Below are 20,439 nucleotides of genomic sequence, written 5' to 3'. Positions count from 1 at the left end.
TGGCCGTGGCCGGGCCCGGGTCGGGCAGAACCCTCTTTGGGCGGGGACCCACTCTGGACTCAGCAGCTCTGGGCCGGAGGACGGGGAAGGGCGGGCCGTTCTGGATGCTGTGGGGCGTCCCCGGGTCTCTGGAGAGGGGTGAGGAAAGGGAGCGGGGGGAGGCCTGAGAAACGGTCCAGCGTTCACGGTGGAGCCGACCGGTAGCCCACAGAACGGGGAGAGAGAGAGAGAGAGGGATTCTTCCCAGAGCCCTCTAGGATGAGCACGGGGCCCCGGGGCCACCCACAGGCTCCACGGAGATTCTCTTAGTCCCAGGACCGAGTCCGGGCTCCTGGCATCCGTCCCCGCCATCCCCCTTCGCCCCCCACCTCAAGCCCACCCTCCAGGCCCTTAAACGTTGATCTCGAGTCTTAAGTTCCTAATACCGTTTCAGAGATCCTTTCTTAATCCAAGTTTTCAAAGGTGTTGGTTAAGCTGCATTATGCCATTTCCGGTTCTTGATATTCAAGCATTTTAGAAGTTAGCCTATGTGTTTCTCTTGCGTTGGCACCATCAGCATTTCATTTGAAATGTCGACTCCTGAAATATTTCATTTTTAGCATGAATGTTGTGCATTTTGCCTTAGTATTTGCCTTCCAGTCTTGTTCGGCCAATTTTTTTCGTTGTCGTCGTTCCTCTTGCATCACACTGTGTATTATTTAATGTGTCCTCGTTTGCCAGCATGCATGTTTTGGTACTGTGTAATAAATTTATTTTATGCCGAGTTTAATGGGTTTTATTATGTTCCCTTTGATGAAGGAAACTCCAACTTTTTATATAAACCAGCACATTTGGGGTTTTTAATTTACAAAGATTTAACCCATATTCCGAAGACTCTTCACCAAAATGCCCGCTCTTTGTTAATCATGGGACACTGCTCTAACGAAGAACCTGGAAGGACAAGGATTCCCGTTGCATTTTTTTGTGCAGTAGCTTTTTTTTTTTTGCTCTTTATTGTTGTACTAGAAATAATTCAATAAAGGTTTTCTCCCCCCCACACACACTCACTGAATTATTTATTTATTATTATTATTTTTTTTTTTTTTGATTCTCCATTTGGTAACTGGGCTTTTAATCATTCTTTTGGGAAAAGAGTTAACGAGAAAATACGTGAACTTCCGTGCTAGGTCGGAGGACGTCCCTTCCTCCGGGAAATGGGTTCATTGCTCTCTGGAGGGCGGTCGAGGAAACTCACCGCTCTGTAGAAATCGCGAACTTAGTTGGTCCTCGGGCCCTTAAGTTTTCTCCGGGTGGTCTTTAAGCCGCCCACGTGAGGTGCGTGTTAACGGATCTGGCCAGCTCCCAGTATTTACGACTGATTGATTGATTGATTGACCAATTCAGTAATCCAGCCACGGTATAGAGTGGGTGCTTGCTGCAAGCAGAGCGCTGTACTGAGCACTTGGGGAGAGTCCGAAGTAGAGTCGGTAGACAACGATCCCTGCCCCCGAGAGGTTTACGGTCTAGGTTATCGATTCGGAGGAGTTCCGAGGAGGGCGGGAGAAACTTCCGCCGCGCTCAGCTCTCCCCGACCTGTCGTCCGTCTATGTAGAACACTCCCAGAAGCCCGCGCGGGCACGATTTCTGGCGGTGAATTCCTCTCATCTTTGCGATGGGAGGAGGTGAAAGCGTGGTGGAGGTGTTTGGCGGGCAGGTGGAGAAGGCAGACGGGGCATCACGGGCAGAACGTGCTCCCGGCCCGCGGGGACGCGGGCCGAGAAACGGCTGCTCGGATCTTGGCGTGGAAGGCGGGCAGAGGACGGGGGTGTGGATGGCCGCGCTCCTCGAGGGCACGGTCCACGGTCGGGAACTGGTTGTTCTGAGCCGGGATGGCCGTCCGCCCGGGGGGGGCTCTCCGTGTCGGCCTCCTCGGATTTCTCTTCGCCCCCTCGAGAGTGGCCCCGGAAAGAGATTTGAAGCTTATGGGGAGGACGGTGAAATTCATGCTCCCAAGTGACTCTCACATCCAAACCTCTCTCGAGGTGCGGTGTGTATTCTAGAGAAAATGTCTATTTGATCTACTCTACGTATTAAGATAAAATTAAGTAAATAAGACCCAAAGTCCCCTCAGTCAGTAGCTACGATTAATAGATAATTCTAATCCCGGCTCCGCCACTTGCTTACTGTGTGCCTCAGTTTCCTCATGGGCAAAATGGGGATGTGATACCTGTGCTCTCTCCGACTTAGACTCAGCGACCTCGTGTGAGACAGGGACTGGGTCCAACCCGATTATCTTCCATCTACCCTTAACGCTCAGTACGGTGCTTGGCACATAGTACGTACTTGAGGGGTACCGCATTTAAAATGAATTACGATTGGGGTTTGGGCCGCTCTCTGCCATCAGCGGGGTAGCCTCTTGATTCTGTTCGCGTTTCAAACGGCTTCCGTGTCCGCATGCTTACACACGTGCCCGCACGCACACATCTCTCCTCCAGGAGAGGTGGGTCGTGCATTTGTCTGATTCAGAATGAAAAGCGATCTGTCCGTTCCTTGTTCCCGCTCTCCCCTTTGGGCAAGGATAAACTGAACACCGATTGTAAAATCCACAACAGTTCAAGTAATTCGGTATTGAAACGGCAGTGCTATCCTTTATTCTGCCTCGCTAGACGGAATATTTCTCGAGGGCAGGAATCGTGTCTGTGAATTCCAGCAGATTGGATTCTCCCCAGCTTCGGTCCAGTATTCTGTACAGGGTAGACTGGAGCTCCTTGAGGGCAGGGATTATGTCCACTGAGTCTATGCACCCCGTTCTCAGCCCCACAGTACTTATGTACCTAACCCTATTTTATTTTAATGTCTGATCTCCCCTAGACTGTAAGTTCCTTGTGGGCAGGGAATGTGGCTCCCAATTCTGTTATACTGTACTTATTGTACTATAATGTACATTGTATTCTTGTTGTATATTGTATATTGAATTAAGACTGTGAGCCCCTTATGGGACAGGGACTATGTCCACCCAGATTATCTTGTATCTTCCCCAGCGCTTAGTACAGTGCATGGCACATAGTACTTAAAAATACCATTTTTCATTAATATTATCAATAATTGTAATTATAATCTCCCGCGCTTAGTACAGTGCTCTGCACACAGTAAGAGATCAGTAAATACTGTGGAGTGATTGCTGTCTGACATTAAACTTGTCGTGGGGAAGTAATGGTGACCATCTCTTACCGTTACAGTATACTCTCTCAAGCGCTCAGTACAGTACTCTGTAAGCGCTCAATAGGAGAAGCAGCCTGGCTCAGTGGAAAGAGCCTGGGTTTCAGAGTCAGAGGTCACGGATTCGACTCCCGGCTCTGCCACTTGTCAGCTGTGTGACTGTGGGCAAGTCACTTAACTTCTCTGTGCCTCAGTTACCTCATCTGTAAAATGGGGATTAACTGTGAGCCTCATGTGGGACAACTGATTACCCTGTATCTACCCCAGCACTTAGAACAGTGCTCTGCACATAGTAAACGCTTAACAAATACCAACATTATTATTATTAAATACTATTGATTGCCTAGGCAGGTGGCCACACTGTGTGATCAGTCTGAAATCATGCCAATATTCCCATCTTTTCCAGGAGAGAGTAGGCATTTAGGGTACAGGGTCCAGACTTGATCCATTTCATCTTTCCAAGAGAAAGAAGGGGTTCGGCGAGTCCCTCTGGGCTCTGCTTATAAACTGGAAGCTTGTTGCGGGCAGGGAATGTATTGCTAATTCGGTTGTATTGTCCTCTCCCAAGCGCTTCATACACTGTCCTGCACATAGTAAGCGCTCAGTACATCCCACTGATTGAGTACAGGCAATTGACATTCAGCCTGGCTTTTCGAGCGATGCTGAGCGGCGTGGGGGAGGGGGGGCCCCGCCGGCTCGTTCTGCTGCTCCCGAGCCCTTGCGGTGATTACGGTGGGCTTTGTGAAGCGCCTGCTACGTGCCCAGCACTGCGCTAAGCACTGAGGTAGATACACGATCCTCAGGTCAGTCAGGCGCCCGCGGTCTGCCCAAGCCAAGCCTGTCAGAGAAGAGCGCGCTTCCCCACCGCACCCCAGCTCGCACTCTCCGGACCTCCGGGCTCCCCACCTCGCCGGGCCTCGTCCTCTCCGCCCCCACCCTGCCTCCCCTCCCCCGCCCAATTCTGCCAGACCCTACTGCCTCCCCACCCCAAGCTTCAAAACCCACTCCAGTAAGGAGGAGAAGCAGCATGGTCCAGTGGAAAGAGGCCAGGCCCGGGAGTCAGGGGCCTTGGGTTCTAATCCCGGCTCCACCGCTCGCCTGCTTTGTGACTTTGGGCAAGTCGCCTTTCGGTGCCTCAGTTTCCTGAGCTAAAAAATGAGGACGCAATACCTGTCCTCCCCTCACCCTTTTTGATCCCGAGCCCTATGTGGAAAGGGCCTATCCCAGCACTTAGTAGGGTGCTTAGCACGTAGTCAGCGCTTAACCAGTAGCACTGTTAATGATAGTTATACCCCTCAGCATCCACCCTTAGCAGTCGGGCCCCGTATTCCAGCACGTGTTTACGTATATTTAGTTGTATCCTTTCTCGGTGTCAGAAACTGTCTTCAGAACTGTTCAAGTCCCCCGTCTCCAAAGAAGCCTTTCTCCATTCATTCTTCCCGGAATCCCACCATCCCGCTGCTCCCTCGCCCCCACCCACCGTCACCCTCTTGCCCTCTCCGCGTCTCGCGTCGCCCCTCCGTACGATTAGCCTTGCGCTGCCTACCGTCTGAGCCCGTCTTCCTCCTGTTCGTAAATGATCTTCCGTCGGTCTCCCCGGCTAGACTGTAAGCTCCCGGCGGGCAGGGATCGGGAAACCCGCTGTCCTCTTCCGTGGTTCCCTCCCAGGCGCTTAGACCGGTGCTCTGCACTCCGCCGCTCAATAAATATACTCTTGATTGATCGATTAGTTAATTGGCTCATTCACTTATTCCACACTGATCTGTTTACTGCTGTTAATATTACCTGCTACACCCTTAATCTTCCCCCTTCACTATTTGTAAATCAGTTTTACCTGTCCCCCCCCCACTCAATCGGACGCTCGTTCGTTCATTCCGACGTATTTACTGGGTGCTTACTGTGTGCAGAGCACTGTACTAAGCGCTTGGGAGAGTACAGTTCAATAAGACAGGACCATCTTTGTGCTTTACTGCTATTAACGCCCTACTCGGTGCTTTACGCACCCGAATAGATAGTATTCAGTGATTGAAATCTCACCTCGGCCAGGCGGCTTTCTCTCATTCAGCTTTCTACTAATCGTTTGTCACACTCCTCCCGGCTCCCTCCCCCTTCACATCCTCAGACCGCCACCCTCCCCACCTTTAAAGCAACCGACCGATGTTTATCGGGCGCTTACTGTGTGCGGAGCATTGGACTAAGCGCTTGAGAGAGTCCAATACAGCAGAGTCGGTAGAAACGGTCCTGCCCGCTAGGAGCTTATAGCGTAGAGGGGGAGAGCGCCCTTGATATAAATTACAGCTATGGACGTAGGTACTGTGGGGCCGATGGTGAGTATCAGTGCTTAAAGGAGACAGATGAAAATACCCACGAGGGAAGGGGGAGGGAGTCGGAGAAAAGAGGGCTTAATCACGGAAGGCCTCTTGGAGGAGATGTGACCTCAATAAGGCTTCGATGATGGAGTCTGGCGGATATGGAGTGGGGAGGGAGTTCCAGGTTAGGGGGAGGATGTGGGAAAGGGGTAGGCGGCGAGATGGAGGTACGGTGAATAGGTGGGCGTTAAAGGAATGGAGCGCCCGGGCTGGGTTGGAGGAGGAAATCAGGGAGGTGATGTAGGAGGGGGCGAGCTGACTGCGTGCTTCAGAGCTGGCGGGAAGGAGTTTCCGTTGGATGCAGAGGCGGATGCGCAACCGCTGGAGGTTCTTGACTGGAGAGATGTGGCCCGAACGTCTCTGTAGAAAAATGATCCGGGCAGCAAAACGCAATAGGGACCGGAGCGGGGTGAGACAAGAGGCAGGTCAGCGAGGAGGCCGGTGTGTTTAGTCGAGGCGGGATAGACTGAATGCCTGGATTAACATAGTAGCCGTTCGGATGGAGAGGAAAGGATGGATTTGAGCAGTGTGGTGAAGGTAGAAGCGACGGGATTCGGTGACAGATTGAATGTGTGGGCTGAGTGAGAGAGATGAGTCGAGGATGACGCCAAGGTTACGGGCTTGCGAGACAAGTAGGATGGTGCCTTCTGCAGTGATGGGAAAAATTAGTCGGGGGACCGGGTTTGGGTGGGAAGCTGAGGAGTTTTGTTATGGATGTGTCAAGTTGGAGGCGTAGGGAGGGACATCCAAGTAGAGATGTCCTGAAAGCCGGAGGAGATGCAAGACTGCAGAGAAAGAGAGAGATCGGGGCTGGAGAGGGAGATTTGGGAGTCGTCCTGGTAGAGGTGGTAGTTGAAGCCGTGGAAGCAAATGATTTCTCCAAGAGAGGGGATGCAGATGGACAATAGAAGGGGACCCAGAGCTGAGCCTTGAGGGACCCCCACGGTTAGGGGGTGGGAGGCGGAGGAGGAGCCCGAGAAGGAGACCGAGAATGAACAGCCAGAGAGGAGGAGAACCAGGAAAGGACAGTGTCGGGGAAACTGAGGTAGGATCTCTTCCCTGACTAGTGTCTCTCCTCCCCACCCCCCTTCCCCGCATCACCCACGTGCTTGGGTCCGAACCCCCTGAGTACTTACGTACCCACCCCGCTCCCACAGCCCTTCCGTACGTATCTCGATTTGTGGTCGAGCCCCTTACCTGGAATTTAGTATCTGTCTCCCTGCTAGATTGAAAGCTCCTTGAGGGCAGCGGTTATATCTGGTCAGTTAATCGTATTTATTGAGCGCTCACTGTGTGCAAAACACCATACTAAGGGCTCGGGAGAGAACAATTGAACGGACACATCCCCTGCCCCCAATGAGCTTACAGTCTAGAGGGGGGAGACGGACATTAAGAAAAAGAAATAAATGACGGGTATGGACATAAGGACTGCAGAGCTGGTTGGGGTGGGAGATGAATAGAGGGAACGAGTCAGGGTGACGCAGAAGGGAGAGGGAGAAGAGGAAAAGAGGTTTCACTCTGGCAGGCCCCCAGGCTCCCAGCACGGTGCTCTCGAGAGAGAGTTGAGGGCTCAGTAAACACCTCCCAGGCCAGACCACACCACCCAAACTTCCACCTCCGCATTTATGCAGTCGGCAACGGCCCGCAACCCACTGGAGCGTCTCGATTGTCGTAGGCCTTTCGGATCTCGCCCACGTGCTCCTCTTCCCGTTCTCGTCCGCTTCCTATTCGTGTCTGCTTCCCCGATTACGGCGTCAGCTCCTCGAGGGCGGGAATTGTATCTTCTCCTTCTCTTGGAATCTCTCAGGAGAGGCGGGCAGTTTTCGGCATAAGCAGGTGCCCTGGAGGCACCGTGGCCTAATGGGTAGAGCCCGGGCCCGAGAGTCAGAAGGACCTGGGTTCTATTCCCGGCCCTGCCATTTGGCTGCTGGGTGACCCCACTCACCTCATCTGTAAAATGGGGATGAAAAATACAAAAAACTGTGGTATTTGTTAGGCACTTACTGTGTGCCAAGCACTGTACTAAGTACTGGGGTAGGTACAAGACACTCAGGTCCCACATGGGACTCACAGTGCGGGAGGAAGGAGGAGCGATATCGAATCCCCATTCTGTGGTTGAGGAAAGTGAGGTCCAGAGAAGTGAAGTGACTTACCCCAAGGTCACACGGCAGGCAAGAGGCCGAGTCAGGATTAGAACCCCGGTCATCTAACTCCAAAGGCCGCGTTCTTCCTGCTAGGTCGCGCTACTTCTCTAAGACTGTGATCAAGGCTGAGAGCCTCGCGTGGGACAGGAATCGTGTCCAACCAGATTACCTTGTATATTAGTGCTTAGAACAGCGCTCGACACGTAGTAAATGCTTAAATAACAAAAACGACACAGAAACTCGATCAAATCGATCGACCGACCCTCGCGTTCCAGCCCGCGACATTGATGGCTCACAGTAGAGTTGGCTCTTTTTGCATTTTCTCAAGAGCCAAGTTGCTTTACTGCCCAATTCACGGAGGCTTCTGTTCCCAGAAAGCCAGGAAATATTTGGCTCTTCCCAGAATTCACAGTCCCTTTGCAGATCTGTACGGTTCTCAGGGCACTTCTGGTCACTCTTTCCTTGTTTCCCTCCCCTCAAGGAGCCGACAGTCTACCGAGTGCGGGGAGAGGACGATGCAGTTAGTAGACACAATCCCTGCCCTCAAGGAGCTTAGTCTCCTGTGTGCAGAGCACTGTGCTGAGCGCTTGGGAGAGTACAGGATAGCAGATGTGATCCCTGCCCTCTTGGAGTTTAGGGACTACTGTGTGCAGAGCACTGTGCTCAGGGCCTGGGAGAGTACAATAGAATTAGTAAATAGACTCCCTACCCCCAAGGAACTTAGAGTCTTCGGTGTGCAGAGCGCTGCGCCGAGCACTTGGGAGAGTTTAGTGAGGTTGGTAGAGACAAACCCTACCATCAAGGAGCTTACGGTCCACTTTGTGCCAAACACTGCACTAACTGCTTAGGAGAGAACGATAGAATTATTAGGCCGAGTCTCCGCCCGCAAGGAGCTTACAATAAAGCGGGGAGACAGACACTGAAGTGTCTGCTGTGTGACCTTGGGAAAGTCACTTCGCTTCTCTGGGCCCCAGTTCCCTCATCTGTAAAATGGGGATTGTATCCACCCCGGCGCTTAGTCAGTGCTTGGCACGAAGTGAGGGCTTAACAAATACCACAGTTAGTGTTGTTTTTAGATTGCAACTAGGGGGAATCAATCAGTTATACTTCCTGAGCCGCTTACTGTGTGCAGAGCGCCCTACCGAGTGCGGAGAAGCAAGAGTTTAAGCGTTTGGAGGAGTACAGTCTGTCGGAGGCGATAGGCACGTTCCCCGTGCACAAGGAGCTGACGGATTAGAGGGGCAGGTAGATATCAGTAGAAATAAATAAATCACAGCTATGGACGTAGGCGCCGTGGAGCTGAGGGAGGACGGGAAGGGGGCAGGGATCGAAGAGGCCAGCGGCCGGAGACGCGAGAAACTTGGCACGTCAAGCGGACGAGAGCCGCCGGGCTTCTCGGCCGAGTTTTTGGCAGTCGACGGGGCGTTTTGAAGCGACCGGCGGCCCCGGCTGCTTTCCGGCCCCGACTGCTCGGCGCGGCGTTGCCCGGCCTGCCCGTGTCGAGCGGGCACCGGGAGGGCTGGTCACAATATGCCATCGCTTCCGGGGGCGGGGGAGGGCGGTTTTCAACAAATCCAAACGTCCCTCCGGCAGCTGCGGGAGCCGGGCCGGCTTGCAGGCGACCTCCCGAAACCATCGAGGGCCCCGGCACCGCGCCGAGCGAGAGCCCGCCGGGGCCGGGTGGGGCGGCGGGGAAGTGCGGGGCCGAGCCGGCGGCCCGCAACGGCGCCCGCTGTCTGGGGCTCGGAGGGCCGGAGGTGCTCGGGAGCCCTCCGACAAAGCCCGCTCTTAAGGAGAAGCGGCAGGGCCTAGTGGAAAGAGCATATAGCCTGGAGGCAGAGGATCTGCTTTCTAATCCCCGCTCTGCCCCTCGTCTGTGGGCCTCCGTTTCCTCACTCGGTGGTATTTACGGAGTGCTTACTACACGCAGAGCACGGTACTAAGCGCTTAGGAGCGTGCAATACAACAGAATTAGCGGACACGGTCCCTGCCCTGCGAGCGTACAAGCTAGGAACTGTAAAATGGGGATTAAAAGCCCGTTCTCCCGCTTGCTTAGACCGTGAGCCCCCGTGCGGGATGGGGACCGTGTCCAAGCGGTTTAACTTGTACTCACCCCAGTGCTTAGAGCACTGTTTGACACGTAGTGAGCGCTTGACAAGTACCATTACAAAACAGAACAAAAAAAACAAAAATGTTCCCATGTGTCCTGGCCTTGTTTACAAAGGTCTGAAGCCCCTCACCCCAGCAATGGGAGGGGGCTGGGATACCGAGAAGCAGCGTGGCTCAGCGGAAAGAGCCCGGGCTTAGGAGTCAGAGGTCATGGGTTCGAATCCCGGCTCCACCTGTCAGCTGTATGACTTTGGGTGAGTCGCTTCACTTCTCGGTGCCTCAGTTACCTCATCTGGAAAATGGGGATTAGAAGTGTGAGCCCCACATGGGACAACCTGATGACCCTGTATCTACCCCAGCGCTTAGAACAGTGCTCGGCACATAGAAAGCGCTTAACAAATACCGACATCATTATTTGCCCCTGGGCCTGTAGTTTTAGACCAGTAAGGGACAACCTGTCCTAGATGGATGTCTAGTTAATTAAGGTGGGTTCAGCCCCTCCTATGCACCGAGCACTGTGCTACACCCTAGGGTAGATCCAAGATAATGCGATCGGACACAGTCCCCGACCCCCACGGGGCTCACAGTCTGAGAGGGAGAAGTTCTTTGATTTGCTCAAAGTCTCAAAACGTGTCAGAGGCCGAGCTCGGCCGGGTAGTTAGTTGATCTGTTCAGTCAGTGGTATTTATTGAGTGCTTACCGCCTGCAGAGTGCTGTACTAAGCGCTTGGGAGAGTACACTGTGACAATAAAGAGGCACATTCCCTGCCCACAAGGAGCTTACAATCTGCGGTAGGAGGAGCTTGGGCCTGGGGTCAGGGGACCTGAGTTCTATTTCCGGCTTTTGTTTTGTTTTTAATGGTATTTGTTAAGCACTTAATGTTGGTATTTGTTAGGCGCTTACTATGTGCAGAGCACAGTTCTAAGCGCTTGGGGAGATACAGGGTCATCAGGTTGTCCCACGTGAGGCTCACGGTCTTCATCCCCATTTTACAGATGAGGTCACTGAGGCACAGAGAAGTTACATGGCTTGCTCACAGTCACACAGCTGACAAGTGTGTCCCCCGTTCCCCCCCCCCCCCCCCCATTAGACTGTAAGCCCGTCAAACGGCAGGGACCGTCTCTATCTGTTGCCGACTTGTTCATCCCAAGCGCTTAGTACAGTGCTCTGCACATAGTAAGCGCTCAATAAATACTATTGAATGAATGAATGAAAAGTGGCAGAGCAGGGATTCGAACCCATGACCTCTGACTCCCAAGCCCGGGCTCTTTCCACTGAGCCACGCTGCTTCCCCCGCACTTACTAGGTGGCAGGCACTTTACCAAGTACTGGGTTAGATACAACCTAATCAGGTTGGACACCGTTCATGTCCCACAAGGGGCTCACGGTCTGAGTCTCCATTTTCCAGATGGGGGAACTGAGGCCCAGAGAAGTGAAGTGACCTGCCCGAGGTCAAACAGCAGACAAGCAGCAGAGCGGGGATTAGAACCTGACTCCCAGGCCCGGGCTCTATCCACTAGGTTATGCTGCTTCTCCCCGGTTCCACCACTTGCCTTCTGTGTGACCTTGGACAAGTCACTGCACTTATCAGGACATCAGTTTCTCCATCTGTAAAATGACAAAGACTCCATCTGATGGAATGATGCTGTTTTAGGACAGAGAAGCGGCATGGTTTAGTGGGGATTAAGGCTGTGAGCCCATGTGGGACAGGGATTGGGTCCAACCTGTCTACCCCAGCCGGGGTCATGGGTTCGAATCCCTGCTCCGCCACTTGTCAGCTGTGTGACTGTGGGCAAGTCACTTCACTTCTCTGGGCCTAAATTCCCTCATCTGTAAAATGGGAATTAACTGTGAGCCTCCCGTGGGACAACTTGATTACCCTGTATCTACCTCAGCGCTTAGAACAGTGCTCTGCACATAGTAAGCGCTTAACAAATACCAGCATTATTATTACCCCAGCGCTTAGAACGGTGCTCGGCGCATAGTAAGCGCTTCGCAGAGACCGTAATTATTATTAAATGGGACCCCCCCCCCCCATCTCTTGCCCGTTGTCACCGGTGCCGGGACTGGCAGCGTAAACTCCTTGAGGGCAGGGATCGTGTTTACCAACTCAGTTGTACTATGCTCTCCCAAGCGCTTAGGACAGTGCTCTCCTCTCGCTTAGAAAATACCATTGATTGATTGATCGACTGATCGATTGGAGCCGCCCCATTCTCCCGGGTTCCCCGTTGGTCCGTCAGCAGCTCCCGACCCGTCTGCGTGTCGGCGGCCGGGGCTCGGGGGGAACGTCGAGTTGAGTTTCCGGTCTGTTTTCTGAGCGGAGACGTCCCCCGCCGGACCCGTGTCGGGGTCGGCCGGTTGGCAGCGGGTCGCGCGTCGGCCCGCGGGGGCCTCCCGGCGTCCTCCCGGGGGCCGGCCCGCCGTCGTCGTCCCTCCCGGATCGCGGGGGGAGGGAGGAGGCCGCTCCGTCCTCGCCGGCTCATCGCCGGCCTCTTCCCGCCGGCCCCCGTGCCGCACGGCTCCTGTCATTCATTCAGTAGTATTTATTGAGCGCTTGCTCCGCACTGTACCAAGCGCTTGGAATGGACAGTTTGGCGACGGATAGAGACAATCCCTGCCCATTGACGGGCTCACGGTCTAATCGTCGGGCTTCCTTGCGTGTTGAGTGTGTCCGGTGTGTGTGTGTCGGAGTTTTGGGGCGCCAGTGGAAGGGCCTGGTGGCCACCCCCGCCCCCCAAATCAATCTGATCTGGAGGCTCCTACAGAGGGTCCCGGGAGAGGATCCGGGGAGAAGGTGGCCACGGATGGCAGCAAGAGAAGCAGCGTGGCTCAGTGGAAAGAGCCCGGGCTTGGGAGTCATAGGTCATGAGTTTGAATCCCAGCTCTGCCACTTGTCAGCTTTGTGACTGTGGGCGAGTCACTTAACTTCCCTGGGCCTCAGTTCCCTCATCTGTAAAATGGGGATTAACTGTGAGCCTCACGTGGGACAACCTGATTACCCCGTATCTCCCCCAGCGCTTAGAACAGTGCTCGGCACATAGTAAGCGCTTAACAAATACCAACATTACTATTATTATTATTAAGATGGATTCCAGAGGGAGGGTCTCCGCCGCCCCAGGTCCTGTGTCCCTGGTCCCGGGTCCCTGCCCCGTGTCCCCTGCCCTCACTGCGGCCCCACCCCTCGTGTCCTTCGTCCCTGCCCCGTGTCCCCTGCCCTGCGGCCCCACCCCTCGTGTCCTTCGTCCCTGTCTTGTGTCCTCTGCCCTGCGGCCCCGCCCGTCGTGTCTTTCGTCCTTGCCTTGGGTCCCCTGCCCTGGGTCCCCTGCCCTGCGGCCCCACCCCTCGTGTCCTTCATCCTTGTCCCATGTCCCCTGCCCTGCCGCCCCACCCCTCGTGTCCTTCGTCCCTGCCCTGCGTCCCCTGCCCTGCCACCCCACCCCTCGTGTCCTTCGTCCCTGCCCTGGGTCCCCACTCCTGAAAAGAGCAGGTCAGGGCTTCAGAGAAGCAGCGTGGCTCAGTGGAAAGAGCACGGGCTGGCGAGTCAGAGGTCATGGGTTCGAGTCCCGGCTCCACCACCTGTCGGCTATGTGACTTTGGGCAAGTCACAACTTCTCGGTGCCTCAGTTACCTCATCTGTAAAATGGGGATTAAGACTGTGAGCCTCACATGGGACAACCTGTATAAGAAGCAGAGTGGCTCAGTGGAAAGAGCGAGGGCTTTGGAGTCAGAGGTCATGGGTTCGAATGCCAGCTCTGCCACTTAGCTGGGACTGTGGGCGAGTCACTTAACTTCTCTGTGCCTCAGTTCCCTCATCTGTAAAATGGGGATTAAGATTGTGAGCCCCACGTGGGAGAACCTGATTCCCCTGTGTCTACCCCAACGCTTAGGACAGTGCTCTGCACATAGTAAGCGCTTAACAGATACCAACATTATTATTATTATTATTCAGCAGTCATGGGAAGAGCAGGTCATCGGGGCAGAGGCGGGGCCCTGACTGAGCGCCCCTAGAAAGAGCGGGGCCCTGCCTCGAGTGTCGAGGGGGCAGGGGGAGGGTCTGCCCGCCTGGCGGCCCACTGGGCTTGCTCCGAGGGAGGGAGGGAAGGAGCCCCGGGGAGCAGAGCGGGCATCTCTGAGCCTCGCGGCCTCCCCGGCCCCCCGACCCCGGGGCCCACCCCGAGGAGTGGGAGTCGGTGCCAGAAACCCCGTTTCCTTCGCAGGTGAAGTCCGTCATCAACCTGCTGTTCGCCGCCTACACGGGAGACGTGTCCGCCCTGCGCAGGTGAGCCGCTCCGTGCACGCCCGCCGGCTCCGCCGCGCCCCCCTCATCCCCCCGCCACACGCACACGTGCAGGCACGCACACGCCAGCTCCCTCCGAGGCCACGGCCGGGTTCCGGAACCCGTGCGCTCCATCCCGGTCGCGGCCCCGGCGGGTCGGCGTGGCGGCCTGGGGGGTGGGCGGAGTGGGGAGGGCCGGGACCGGCCCGCTGACCCCTCCGCTCTGGGCCGGGGGGAGAGGAAAGCATCCGGGAGATCGATGATGATAATCACGGTCGTAGGATTCGTTTAGTGCTTACCATGCGCCGGGCGCTGTACTAAGCGCTGGGGTGGATAGAAGCAAATCGGATCGGACGCGGTCCCCGTCCCAAGTGGGACGATGTGCGTTTTATAGATGAGGTAACTGAAGCGCGGAGAAGCGAAGCGACCCGTCCCAGGTCGCGCAGCAGACCCGGGGAGACGTTGGGGGGCGGAGGAGGGGGGCGGTCCGGGGAGGGGGCGAGGCCCGAGCGGCGTGCGGTTGTGGGAGGGGGCTCCGCTGCCGCTCCCCAGGTTCGCCCTGTCGGCCATGGACATGGAACAGCGTGACTATGACTCCCGCACCGCCCTCCACGTCGCCGCCGCTGAAGGTACCGCCCGCCCCGCCCGCGTGTCCCCCCTCGGCCCACGTCCGTCGGCGCGCTCGTAGAGATGTGCCCCCTGAGCGTGTGTGTGTGTCCCGTATCCGTGCGGGTTCATCGAGCCCGTGTACCCACTGAGCCTGTGCGTGTGTGAACACCGAGCCCACGGGTGCCCTCTGAGCCCGGCAGTGCCGGGCCCGGCCCCCCCGCGCTCAGCGGTCTCCGTGCGTTTCTAGGGCACGTGGAGGTCGTCAAGTTCCTGCTGGAGGCCTGCAAGGTCAACCCTTTCCCCAAGGACAGGTGCGTCCAACCCCGCCCGCCCCGGCTCCCACGGACACCCCCCCCCCCCCCCCCCCCCGGGTCCGGCGGGAGGGAGGCGGGAGGCGGAGCGGGACCCTCCCCCGCGTCCCCGCCCCGAGGCACCCGCGTGGACGCCGCGCTGCCCTCGCTGCAGGTGGAACAACACGCCGATGGACGAGGCGCTGCACTTTGGCCACCACGACGTGTTCAAGATCCTGCAGGAATACCAGGTCCAGTACACGCCGCCCGGAGACGCCGGCCACGACGGCGCCCAGGGCAGCCAGACGGCGCACAAGAACCTGGACGGGCTGTTGTAGCCGCCCCCGGCCCTCCCCGCCCCCCCGCCCCCCCCCCCCCCCCCCCCCGCCGTGTGAGCAACGTCGCTTCCTGCCGCGTGAGGCGGAGGCCGAGGCCGCCCTCGCCGTCGTCTTCCTAATTTATTCGTGAGTCCGTCCTTCGTGCGACCTCGGCGCTGCAGCTGGGCCCCGGGGCCGGGGGTGGCCCGTGCCCCCCCGCGGAGCCGGCCTCCCCGCCCCCCAAAGCCCCGTGTCCCAGCGGGACCGGGCCGGGCCCACCCACGGGGGGCCGGAGGGCCGGGTTGGGTCGGCGTCGTCCGCCCCGGGGTGGGGGGCCGGGGCCGGGGCGGGCCCGGAGGGCGGAGACGGAGGGCGGAGACGGAGGCCGGTTCGGCCCGGACCGTCGACGTTCGGGAGCGGCCCCTTCTGACCAAAAGGCACCGAACTTTCACATTCCCGGGCGGGCCGGGGGTCTGGGGGCGGCCCGGGCTGGGCGCACGGCCCCCGACCCCCACCGCAACCCGGCGCTGCCGCCCTTCACCGTGTGCTGCCCGCCCCCCTGCCCCGCCCCCTCCCCCGCCCCTCCGGGATGATGCCAGCCCCCCAGCCACCCGAGGGAGGCCACGAGGGGCCTTCTGGGCGAGGCGGATTAGCTCGGCTCCGGTGGCCGGCCGGCCGCCCCGGCCTTCTCGGCTTCCTCCGCTAGTGAGATAGCTGGGGGTCGTCCCCTCCGGCTGCGGAGGGGAGGGCCCTCAGAGCCCCCGCTGCCCTCCCCCCACCCCCGCGGTACCCGGCGCCCACCCCCTCACACCGTCGGGCCCCCTCCGGCCCTCCCCGGCCCCTCCCCGGCCCACCGCGCCGAGCCCCCGCCCGTCGGACGGTGGTCGCCGCTGGTCCGGAGACCCCAGCGGGGGAGGCGGAGTTGTTCTCGTGGGGCAGCGGCTGCCCCCGCCGGGGTCCCCGAGGACCCCCTCCCCGCTCTCGGCACCCCATCTCCCCTGCCTCCCGGCTGTCCCCGCCCCCCGCCCCGCTCCCCGTTGCGGACCGCCCCGCCGGGTGGGCGAGGTGCCCGGCGGCGGTCGTTGTCGCTTCCCGTGGCCCCCCCCCCCCGCCGCTCAGACCGATCAGGCGCGGGAGCCGTGATCACATTCAGAAGCGGGGCCGTCTTCGTTGTCCGCGAAATCAGAGCTCGCTGCGTCCTCCGGCCAAATAAAGGAGTGTCTGACCAGCTCGGCCCCATCCTTGTGTCCCACCCGGCTCCCCGCGGGGTTGGCCGACCGTCCGTCCGTCCTCCCGGACCGCTGCCCCGTCCGGCCCGGTGGGCGGTTACGTGGGCCGGGCGGCCGGAAAGGACCCGGCCCCGGACCCCAGGGCGGCCGCGGCGTCCCCACTCAACGCTCGGGGGCTGGAGCCCGGTGGGCCGGCCGGCGCACGCTTGGACGGACGGACGCCTCAGGCCCACTGGGTGGGTCCGGACCGGAGAGCGCCTAAGGTTCTGCTCGGTGGAGACCCCCCGGGGGCGGATGCGTTTCCACCCCAAGCAGGTTGGTGCCCCCATTCGGGGTCCCCGCAGTGGGTGGCGGGAGAGGGAGGGGCCCGCCCTGATTTTCCTGGGCCGCCCCCGCCGACCAGACCGGGTGCTGGCCCCAAGCGGGTGTGAGGGGAGGAGGCCCCGGACAGAAGAAGTGAAGGTGGCCGAGTGGGTGGGTGAGTAGAGAGGGTGCTGTGTGTGTGTGTGTCTCAGAGGGGTGGGCACTACGGGCCGCACAGGCACAGCGGGGGGGTGGCACAAATGTTGGGAGGGTGTAGGGGTCCCACGGGAGCCCCGGGAGGGCCCGGGACTTTGTCGGTTACAGTTCCGGGCCCTGCGACCCCGAGGTGCTTCGGGTCAACGGCGTAGTCTCGCCCCCGCGGTCCCCGGGACCCCCACCCCTGGCACGGGCCCAAACCCCCGCATCCGGCCGGGCCACCCTACCCACCGGGGACCCCCGACTCCGCCGTCCGTCCCCGGGACGGAGAGCGACGCGGCTCCAGCACGGGTCGCGGGCGGGGGGGCAGCGGACGCCGCAGCCGAAGTTGGGAGACGGTTTAATGAGATGACGATAAATAGGCAGGACGGCCGCACGTCCGTCCGTCTGTCCACCGTAAAGCAAAGTGCCGTGGCAACAGAAGCTGGCGGCTGGCGCCGCACCCCGGGTGGGTGGAAGGACAAACCGTGAGGCACGAAGAGACCCCCCCCCCAATCCCCACACGCACGCACGGGCTTGGGCACGTATGCGGCACGTGTGCTCCACTGGGTCACACCCACGTCGTCCGTTGGACCGCACGTGCTGCGTGTGGCGGCGGCTAGCACACGTCCCGTCGGAGCCAGGATTCCCGTCTGGTCTGGTCTCGTCTGGGCAAACGTTTCGCGTTTTTGCAGTGTGGCGGGAGTCCTCTCTCAGGCGCTCCACCCCGGCACCCTGGCCCCAGGGGCGGTGGGCGTCACGGCCCGGTCTCCGTAGCCGGCGGGCGCTCCGTCCGGGGGTCGGTACGTGGCGGGCGCTCGGCTTCGGCTCCGCGGGGGCCGGGGTGGGGCTCCGCCGTGAGGTCGCGCCCGAGCGGGGGTTCGTCCGAGGTTGGGGAATCCGGGACGAGGGGCCGGATCGGGATCCCCGTCCCCCCCCCCGGGTGCTCTCGGGGCCGCGGTGTCTGCGGTCGCCGGGCTGACCGGCCAGCCTGCGGGGGCCGGGGAGGGGGCACGGGCCCGAACTGGCGGAGCGCGTGTCTGTCTCGTCGTCACCCTGGGCTGGGGCCACTGGAAGCTCCCGCTTGGTCCCCCTCCCCTCCCCCAGAGGGGGCATCTCTTTCACACACACACACACACACGCACCACCTCGTACCTTGAGGACTTGGAGATCGGACCCAGTAACGACCACCGGTTCCCAGTCCACCTGGGAGGCGGGGTGGGGAGCGAGGGCCAGCTGGCCGGACAGCGAGCGGGACAGCGGGCGGGGCGGGGCGGGAGGCGGGAGGCCGGCCGGCGAGTCCAGGTCACGTCTCCGGCCAGGCGGCTCGGGGCGGCGCCGCCCGGAGCGGGACGTGGGGGCGGGGTGGGACGGGGGCGGGGGCGCCTCGAGGCAGCAGGAGTCCGCGGCCGCCCCGGGCGGCGGCGCCGGGTTCCCGCGGCTCGCCCCGGCGGCGGGCCGGCTCAGGTCCGGTAGGCTGCGTTCATCTGAGGGGGTGGCGGCCCGTTAGCTGACCCCAGCCCGACCCCGCGGGGGACCCCCGGGGACCCCGCCGTCGGAGCCCGAGCCCGACGCGGACCCCCGGACCCGGCGGGTGGGGGCCGGGCCACCCGTCCTCACCCCCACCAGCCACCTGGACCGGCTGAACACCCCCCGGGCCTGCCTGTGGGCAGGGAACGTGTCTGTTGTTCTACCGTCCTCCCCCGAGCACTTAGCACGGCGCTCCGCACCCGGTAAGCGCTCGATAAATACGATCGGATAATAACGATGGTATCTGTTTAGCGCTTACAATGGGCCACGCGCTGTTCTAAGCGCTGGAGTGAATGAATACCCCCAGCTCTCCCCCTCTGCACAGCCCCGTCCGCCAGAAAGCCTTCCCTAATTGTGGTATTTACGGTATTTGTTAAGCACTTACTAGGTGCCGGGCAGCGTGCTAAGCGCCGGGGTGGATACAAGCCAATCGGTTGGACAGAGTCCCTGTCCCACGTGGGGCTCACGGTCTCCATCCCCGTTATACAGATGAGGGAACCGAGGCCCAGAGAAGTGAACTGACTTGAGAAGCAGCGTGGCTCAGTGGAAAGAGCCCGGGCTTGGGAGTCAGAGGTCATGGGTTTGAATCCCGGCTCTGCCGCTTGCCAGCTGTGTGACTGTGGGCAAGTCACTTAATTTCTCTGGGCCTCAGTTACCTCATCTGCAAAATGGGGATGAAGACTGTGAGCCTCACGTGAGACAACCTTTCATTCATTCAACATTATTTATTGAGCGCTTACTAGGTGCAGAGCACTGTACTAAGCGCTTGGAATGAACGAGTCGGCAACAGATAGAGACGGTCCCTGCCGTTGGACGGGCGCACGGTCTAATCGATTGACCTGTATCTACCCCAGCGCTTAGAACAGTGCTCTGCACATAGTAAGCGCTTAAATACCAAAAAAAAACCAAACCTGGCCCCAGGTCACAGAACAGACAAGGGGCGGAGCCGGGATTAGGACCCAGGTCCGTGCTCTATCCACCACGCCATGCTGCTTCTACATGCCGCTCCGTTTCCCGCTCCCCGGGGACCCCCACCCCCCGGCCCGCGGCCCCCAGCTGAGCCGGTCCCCCTCCCCGGCTTCCCGCTGCCCGTCCTCCTCCCCGCCCCGGCCCCCCGGGCCCCGGGTCCGGTCCCCCCGCCCCGATGGCGCGCCCAGCCGGGCCCTCACCACGGTGTCGATCTCGGCGGGCCCCACCAGGCGGGACACCTCGTCGTACTCCTCGGGGGACATGGGCAGGAGGTTGTCGGGCGTCTGGAGCCGGGACGGGTGGCTGCGCGACGACACTGCCGTCAGCCACCGCCGACCCACGCCCCTCTTCCCTGGGCCCCCTGGGACCCTCGGCTGTCCCACCCTTCTCCTCCTTTACGGAATTTGTCAAGCGCTTCCTATATGCCGGGCACCGTTCTAAGCGCTGGGCGAGATACCCAGGTTGGACACGGTCTCTGTCTCGCCCGGGGTTCACACTCTTCATCCCCGCTTTAGAGAGGAGGGAACGGAGACCCAGAGAAGTGAAGCGACTCGCCCAAGGTCACAGAGCAGACAAGGGGCGGAGCCGGGATTAGAAACCAGGTCCTTCTGGCTCCCAGGCCCGGGCTCTACCCGCTAGGCCGGGCTGCTCTTCACCTGTGGTGGCCCGGGCAGCCCAGCTTCGTTGTGCGACCTGAGGCGGGTCGCTTGGGCTCTCCGGGCACTCTATTGTCCTCGCCGCAGTGCTCATTTCAGCGCTCTGCACACAGCAGACTGTCAGCTTCCCCTGAGCCAGGACTGCGTCAGCTCCTCCTGTTGTCCTCTTGCAAGCGCTCAGCACAGTGCTCTGCACACCGCAGACCGTCAGCTCCCCGAGGGCGGGGATCGAATCTGCTAATGCC

General features: G+C 59.6%; 2 protein-coding genes across 6 annotated transcripts in view; one reads left to right on the top strand and one right to left on the bottom strand.

Annotated features, from left to right (window-relative positions):
• GLS (glutaminase) overlaps positions 1–15,356 on the top strand; it is a 74,434-nt gene extending 59,078 nt beyond the window's left edge. For 3 of the 4 annotated variants that reach the window (XM_029069952.2, XM_029069957.2, XM_029069956.2), the window contains 4 exons: positions 14,038–14,099; positions 14,649–14,725; positions 14,953–15,016; positions 15,171–15,356. In XM_029069952.2, coding sequence (XP_028925785.1) covers positions 14,038–14,099; positions 14,649–14,725; positions 14,953–15,016; positions 15,171–15,333 — 366 coding nt within the window. In that variant the 3' untranslated portion in view covers positions 15,334–15,356. Of the gene's footprint in view, positions 1–798; positions 1,043–14,037; positions 14,100–14,648; positions 14,726–14,952; positions 15,017–15,170 lie in introns of those variants that run through there. The other variant, XM_029069955.2, reaches the window with a different exon arrangement.
• Positions 15,357–17,383: 2,027 nt separating this feature from the next.
• The window catches only part of STAT1 (signal transducer and activator of transcription 1), a 33,383-nt gene continuing 30,327 nt past the window's right edge, over positions 17,384–20,439 (bottom strand). For both annotated transcript variants that reach the window (XM_029069002.1, XM_029069003.1), the window contains exons 23-24: positions 19,739–19,841; positions 17,384–18,526 (exon numbers count right to left, since the gene is read on the bottom strand). In XM_029069002.1, coding sequence (XP_028924835.1) covers positions 18,503–18,526; positions 19,739–19,841 — 127 coding nt within the window. In that variant the 3' untranslated portion in view covers positions 17,384–18,502. The remainder of the gene's footprint in view (positions 18,527–19,738; positions 19,842–20,439) is intronic.

This window comes from Ornithorhynchus anatinus, chromosome 7 (assembly GCF_004115215.2).
Source record: "Ornithorhynchus anatinus isolate Pmale09 chromosome 7, mOrnAna1.pri.v4, whole genome shotgun sequence".
Taxonomy (NCBI): domain Eukaryota; kingdom Metazoa; phylum Chordata; class Mammalia; order Monotremata; family Ornithorhynchidae; genus Ornithorhynchus; species Ornithorhynchus anatinus.
The sequence above is the reverse complement of the archived record's forward strand: the minus strand, read 5'-3'. Positions and strand labels throughout refer to the sequence as shown.